Here is a 6,805-nt window from a genome sequence, read left to right on the forward strand (position 1 = left end):
GATGGACCGGCTTCAGCGTCTATTTGGCAACCTACCTGGGCTTCCTGGCCAGGGCGGACCTGGTGCCGATGGTCCTCTGGTCGACACGGCTGAGAAGGTGCACATTTCGTCGCTGGCTCTGCTCAAGATGCTCAAGCACGGTAAGAAAGATCTCCTCGCCTGCGGTTTTCCTACTATTTCGTCAGTTAATTATTTTCTTTTTGCTTCTTCCAGGCCGTGCTGGTGTCCCAATGGAGGTGATGGGTCTTATGCTGGGCGAGTTCGTGGACGACTACACGGTCAACTGCATCGACGTGTTTGCCATGCCGCAGAGCGGAACGGGCGTGAGTGTGGAGGCCGTAGACCCAGTGTTCCAGATGAAGATGCTGGAGATGCTCAAGCAGACGGGAAGAGCTGAAATGGTTGTTGGATGGTACCACTCGCACCCAGGCTTCGGCTGTTGGCTGTCGGGCGTGGATATCAATACGCAACAAAGTTTCGAGGCTCTGAACCCGCGCGCCGTGGCTGTGGTGGTGGACCCCATTCAGAGTGTCAAGGGTAAGGTTGTCATCGACGCCTTCCGCCTCATCAACCCGCAACTCATGATGATGGGTCAGGAGCCAAGACAAACCACCTCCAACATTGGCCACTTGAACAAACCATCGATCCAGGCGCTGATCCACGGTCTTAACCGTCACTACTACTCGATTGCTATTGACTACCGTAAGAATGAACTCGAGGAGCAAATGCTGATGAATCTACACAAGAAAACGTGGAGTGACGGCCTCGTGCTCACCAAGTTCGAAGACCACTCGAAGGAGAACGAGGAAACTGTAAAGGTACGCAGCCAGACTACTACAAAGTATATGCTGAGTGGGTGCAGTCTAATGGTTTTAATTGTTGTTGATGATGTAGACCATGCTGGCGCTTACGGAGCAGTACAACAAGCGAGTTCAGGAGGAGGAAGAGAAAACACCCGAGGAGCTCGAAGTCTTGAATGTCGGCAAACTGGATCCCAAGAAGCACCTGGAGAACGACGTGTACGACCTCATGGCCCTCAACACAGTCCAGTGCCTCGGCGCAATGCTGGACACTATTGTGTTTTAGATGGACCAACTTCAAAAACGGAGAGACCCACTGTAGTGTGACTACAGATGGATGACACAAGAAATGAATCGTGTCTGCTCTCTAGTTGTTTTTTGTTTCGATTGAGTTTATGATCATATCCAGATCGTTTCTACAACACAAAAAGGAAGCAACCTAGCATCTAGGCAGTCGATCAGCGTAAACGGAAGCCATTATTAGGCAAGCTACCGCAGCTCGTCGACCTTTACAGGGCGGTTCTCAGCCAGAGACTTGTTCGCAGCAAGAGCCAGCAACAGAGCCTCACGACCAGCGTCGCCACCCACAGGAACTGCTGCACCCGTGGTGCATACACGGATGAATGCTTCCATCTCCGCAACATAAGCGTCCATGTAGCGTTCCAAGAAGAAATGCAGCGGCAAGTCACGACGCACACTCTCGCTCGTAGACACCACGACTTGATTCGAGTGCTTGTTGTCACAAGCCACCGATCCCTTGGATCCAAGCACCTCCACCCGCTGGTCGTAACCATACGCTGCCTCGCGACTGTTCTCAATGTAGCAGATCACACCGTTGCGGAACTTGAGTAGCACCACGGCCGTGTCGATGTCGCCCGCTGCTGCAATGTCCGGGTTGATACTCTGCGCCATAGCGTAGACCTCCTCCACCTCATCGCCGATCAAGAAGCGCGCCATATCGAAGTCATGGATTGTCATATCACAGAAGAGCCCGCCCGACACCTTAACGTACTCAATTGGCGGAGCACCAGGGTCGCGGCTAGTAATACGCAGCATATTAACCTTGCCGATTTCATCGCGGTCAATGGCCTGCTTGATGCGGGCAAAGTTAGCATCGAAGCGACGATTGAATCCGATCATGAGCTTCACGCCAGCGTCGTCCGCCTGTAGCAACATTAGTCAGTATTCAAGTCCAGGCTGCAGCGTGAATATACTTATGGCAGCTACGTACCGCCTTGATGGCCTTGTTGACGACGTCGACGCTGAAATCGACGGGTTTCTCGCAGAAAATATGCTTCTTGTGCTGTGCTGCCTCAATAATGTGCTCAGCGTGCAGGGCCGTCGGGGAGCAGATGACGACGGCGTCAATATCGGTGGTGAAGACGTCGGACGCGTTCTTGGTCCAGTGCTCGATGCCGAACTGTGCAGCCACAGTCTCCGCCACGTTGCCCACGGGGTCAGCGATCTGTGCGTAGTCGCCGAAGTGAGCCACCATTAATCAGACACCACTAATGTATACACACCACGACGATGACGGCGCCAGCGCGCTGTAGACTTCGCGCGTGCACTTTACCGATGCGGCCAGCGCCAATAAGACCCACACGCAGGGGCTTAGCCAAGTTCGAGTTGAGCATGTAGGAGGTAATAGTGTCGAAGCGCAGGAGAATCGCGAAGTACGTCCCTGATACTTCGGCAAAGCAGGACAAGTACAATAGGACGCTCCAGCCGTTACATCAACCAATGAGAGCGCAGCTCTATGACTGGAATAAAGTATCCAGCACATTAGTGTCGAGTTCACTCAAAGACACCGAGACTGGCAGCACCGCCACTAAGCTATTTATATGAGGCCGTTGGTGTAGCAGTCGAGGCAACCGCTTGCACTTAATGTCCGCACCACGCGAGACACACCTGAGCCGATGCAGCACAATGGCGTCCTGCCTGCAATCAATGTGGGTGCGCCGTCAGTCGCTTCACGCGGCGTGAGTCCCAACGTGGCCAAGCGTGCAGCCTGGTCCACTCCACGAGAGCGACTGGCGAAGCCGGATACGAGGACGGAGCAGCGGATCTCAGTGTCCGCTGCTACACCAGATGGCGCTTTGGTATCAAGACAGGAACAACCACGTTCACAGCCAACTTCAACGTCGTTGGAGGACGCACTCGAGGTGCTCCAGGAGGTACTGCTCGAGACCGATGATCAGAGTGACAGTTCAAGGAGACGAGAAACTGCGCTGGAGGAGATCCAGCGTCTCCACGCTGCAGAAGAGCAAGAACTCGAGCGAGCGCGGCTTGCTGCTGACGAGCAGCTACAGACGACGCTGGAGCTGCTGCAGGCTGAACTCGCCCGAGAACGACGACTTCGAGGCACTGGAGAGAGCTCCAAACCGACGACAGCGCCCTCAACAGAGAGAAAGGCTCCAAACAAACGCCAAACCGCCCGACTGGCACCTCATCTTCGCAACTCACCGTTCAAACCTCGCTCGAAGGATTCTGCTGCAATACAAGAGAGACGTGACGAGAGCAGCAGAGAAAGCGCTGTCTTCGATCGAGACATCAACGTGGATAGTCTCCGCGCGTCGGTACAAGAGGCAAAACTGCACGAACTACGGGAAGAACGAGCTCAATGCCAACAGGACTACGAGATTATGCGAGAACAAGTCATCGAGGAGAAAGCGCGTCAAGTGACGCTATTTCAAAGACTAGAAATGGTGCGACGGTCACACGCGCGTCAACTGAGCGAAGCAGAAGCTGCTCTTCGTGCTTCGCAGACAGATGTGGAGCGTCTCCACGCTCTACTAGCACAAGCTCGAGTTAGCACTACTCATGAAGCGCGACGAACAGCAGCTCTAATTCAAAGCTCAAAGACTGAACGGCAGCGACTTGTCTGCGCTCTAGCTGAGACTCGACACAAGTTTCGTGAGTGGAAAGAAGGTGAAGCTGCAACGCTGCGAGCTACTCGGGAGCAGGCTGTACATGCGCTAAGAACTGAGTATGAACTCAAACTAGCGCGTCATCAGGAGGAGAAACAGAAATTACGGGACAAAGTGAAGGATCTGGAAGTGTCACTGCGCTTGTTACAGCGAGATCGTCAGCTCTCTCCTGGAGAACTCAGTGAGCGGAAGGGAACTCTGCTGCACTATTCAGTTGGCTTTGGTGACGTAGGGGCGGCCGATTTCATTGAGGCCCAGGGACGCATACAGGAGCTAGAGGCACTACTACAGCTCAGTAAAGAGCGACAAGAACGACAAGATGAACTCCTGCGTGTGTCTGAGACTACCCTAGCAAGACTTAATCAAGAGCGAGAGTTGGACGCTCTTGAGGACCTCGCATTGCCGTCGCCTGCTGTAGCTTTGGCTTTGACAGGTGAGATGCAGGCTGAAGAGAGCGACAAACCCAGCGTTCCAGAAGTATCGACACCGATGCCTAATACTCCTTCCACTCCGGATGTGATGTCTGTGAGAAAATTGGAGCGCTTGGGATCTATGGTGGCAGTATCTGCCCCACCTTCGACTCCAAATGGCAGTCCAGGAAGGCGACAGAGCACGACTGGTGCAACGGATATCGAGAAGGAGGTTCTACGTCGTAATAGCATTGTTCTGAGTGCAGAGGTCAACCGGTATCAGAAGATTGTCGTGCAGTCCATGGAAGAAGTTCGTGCATTGAAAGAGTTTAGACGACAAACCCGTAGTGGCAGCGCGAACAATTCCGCCATTGTGTTGACTGCGCGAGAAGCGTATTTGCTGGAGGAACTAGTTGCATTACAGCGTGAGATTGGCAAAATGAAGACAAAGCTGAGGAAAAAGCGCAAGAAAGAGAAGTCGAACACCAAAGGTCTCGTGGATGGAGGTATCCTTGGGCAAACTGAAGCTTCTGGTGATGGTTCTAGTAGCTCTAGCGACAGTGACGACAGTAGTGATAGCAGCGGTGAGAGTGATATCGACCGTAATAATGAAGACGACAGTACCTTGGAGTCCACTCCACTAGTAAGCCAGTCGCGAATGTCCTTAATCAAGGAGAACGGGCTTGAGGAAGATACTGCCGTCAAGATGATCCAGACTTGTTCCAAAGGATTTCTAGCGCGACGAGAGTTCATTCGTAAGAAGCTTGCAATTGGGAAGATCAAAGCTCGATATCGTGGTTATCTGGTGCGTAAGAACTACGAGGCTCTAGGCAGCAGTTTGATCACCACGGATCGTAAACTTCTCCCATCTGGACTAGCGCCAGAGAGTGCACCCGATTACTTGCTGGTAACTGAGGCCATGCAGTACAAGATGCAGATTGTGGAGCCGCATCACAAAGTATCCTGCGCGTATGAGGGTGGCAAGAGTACTAACGAAATGGTGGACATTGTGCTTCGTGTGTCGAAAGACCCGCCTATTCTTCAGCTTCAGGTCGCACCTAGTACCTCTGTAGACCGAGAGGCTGCTGTACCTCGTGTTGCCTATTTCCACTTGTTCGAGACTATCGCACTACTCCCGTACGAGGACGAAGAGGTCGTTCTGGAGACCTCAAACGAGAAAGAAATCGCTCGTATCTTTGCTTCGCGGTTGGTTGTACAGTGCAAAGGATCAGACAGCGACTACCATTTCTTCATTACGCGTACAAGCAAACAGGAGCAAGAGAGTGCTGCGAATACTAAAGAAGACTTGATACTCGGCCGAAGACCCCGCACGCTTCTCACTGAACTTCCCGTTCAAGTGATGGAGTTAAGAAACACTTCTGCGTCAAGTGACACCTTTGACAACGTTTTCGACGAAGCAGCACCAGTGTTTGGGCACGAAGTTGACTTGGATTTGCTGATTCGAGAAGCTCGTACGGATCCGCTGAACAACGGTAATGGACGAGCGAGTGGAGAAGTAGAAGTGTCAGAAGACTCTACAGCAAGAATTCAACGGCTTGTAAGAAGACTATCGAGCAGTTCGTACAATAATGAGGAGCAGCAGCACAGATCTCGATCTGTATAATAGTAAGCAGTCACAACGAAGCATTTGATCAAACTCTGTAAGTACAGATGAGGTATGTTGTTCAAAACTGTGCTTAAGGCCTCACAGGAAAGGAAAGAGCCCAAGTCAAGTTCTTCAAGCACGCAATTCATCGACCTTTACAGGGCGATTCTCAGCCAGAGACTTGTTCGCAGCAAGAGCTAACAACAGAGCCTCGCGACCGTCATCGCCACCTACCGGTACAGGCGCATCCGTAGTACATACACGGATGAACGCCTCCATTTCCCCAACATAAGCGTCCATATAGCGTTCCAAGAAGAAATGCAGCGGCAAGTCACGACGCACACTCTCGCTCGTAGACACCACGACTTGATTCGAGTGCTTGTTGTCACAAGCCACCGATCCCTTGGATCCAAGCATCTCCACCCGCTGGTCGTAACCATACGCTGCCTCGCGACTGTTCTCAATGTAGCAGATCACACCGTTGCGAAATTTGAGTAGCACCACGGCCGTGTCGATGTCGCCCGCTGCTGCAATGTCCGGGTTGACACTTTTCGCCATGGTATAAACCTCATCAACTTCGTCGCCCACCAGGAAGCGAGCCATGTCGAAGTCGTGGATGGTCATGTCGCGGAAGAGTCCACCCGAGCTCTTGATGTAGCTCACAGGTGGGGGTCCGGGATCACGGCTAGTGATGCGGATCATGTTGACCTTGCCAATCTCATCACGGTCAATTGCTCCTTTGATGCGAAGGAAGTTAGCGTCAAATCGCCGTTGAAATCCGATCATGAGCTTCACACCAGCATCCTCCGTCTGTAATAAATCAAAGTTAAATTGGACAAGTCAGTATTGCTGCAAGAACATCAATTCCTCACATCTACGCACCGCCTTGATAGCCTTGTTGACGACGTCAAGCTCGAGATCCACGGGTTTCTCACAGAAGATATGCTTCTTGTTCTTAGCAGCCTCCATAATCTGCTCTGCGTGTTTATCCGTGGGTGAGCAGATGAGCACCGCGTCGATCTCCGGATGACTCAACACTTCTGAAGCGTCATTCGTCCAGTT

At 52.3% G+C, this 6,805-nt stretch overlaps 4 protein-coding genes across 5 annotated transcripts; 2 read left to right on the forward strand and 2 right to left on the reverse strand.

Annotated features, from left to right (window-relative positions):
- Position 1: 1 nt before the first annotated feature.
- Positions 2–1,086, forward strand: PPTG_19298 (26S proteasome non-ATPase regulatory subunit 14; the record flags this gene model as incomplete). The annotated part of the gene is made up of 3 exons (XM_008917712.1): positions 2–140; positions 214–818; positions 895–1,086. The coding sequence occupies 3 exons, from the start codon at positions 2–4 to the stop codon at positions 1,084–1,086; spliced, it is 936 nt and encodes a 311-aa protein (XP_008915960.1).
- A 2-nt stretch (positions 1,087–1,088) lies between these two features.
- Positions 1,089–2,518, reverse strand: PPTG_19299. 2 transcript variants are annotated; one of them, XM_008917713.1, is made up of 3 exons: positions 2,324–2,518; positions 2,032–2,265; positions 1,089–1,964 (listed from the first exon to the last, which is right to left on the reverse strand). In XM_008917713.1, the coding sequence occupies exons 1-3, from the start codon at positions 2,432–2,434 to the stop codon at positions 1,290–1,292; spliced, it is 1,020 nt and encodes a 339-aa protein (XP_008915961.1). In that variant the 5' UTR covers positions 2,435–2,518; the 3' UTR covers positions 1,089–1,289. The 2 variants fall into 2 exon arrangements, with proteins under 2 accessions (XP_008915961.1, XP_008915962.1); XM_008917714.1 differs by having other exon boundaries at positions 2,032–2,518.
- On the forward strand, positions 2,437–5,783 carry PPTG_19300 (hypothetical protein). The gene has a single exon (XM_008917715.1). The coding sequence runs from the start codon at positions 2,717–2,719 to the stop codon at positions 5,759–5,761; it is 3,045 nt and encodes a 1,014-aa protein (XP_008915963.1). The 5' UTR covers positions 2,437–2,716; the 3' UTR covers positions 5,762–5,783.
- PPTG_19301 (hypothetical protein) lies at positions 5,734–6,771 on the reverse strand. The gene is made up of 2 exons (XM_008917716.1): positions 6,626–6,771; positions 5,734–6,553 (listed from the first exon to the last, which is right to left on the reverse strand). Exons 1-2 carry the CDS (start codon positions 6,710–6,712, stop codon positions 5,876–5,878), a joined length of 765 nt encoding a protein of 254 aa, XP_008915964.1. The 5' UTR covers positions 6,713–6,771; the 3' UTR covers positions 5,734–5,875.
- Positions 6,772–6,805: the final 34 nt, after the last annotated feature.

This window comes from Phytophthora parasitica (assembly GCF_000247585.1).
Source record: "Phytophthora parasitica INRA-310 unplaced genomic scaffold supercont2.113, whole genome shotgun sequence".
In the NCBI taxonomy this organism is placed as follows: domain Eukaryota; phylum Oomycota; class Peronosporomycetes; order Peronosporales; family Peronosporaceae; genus Phytophthora; species Phytophthora nicotianae.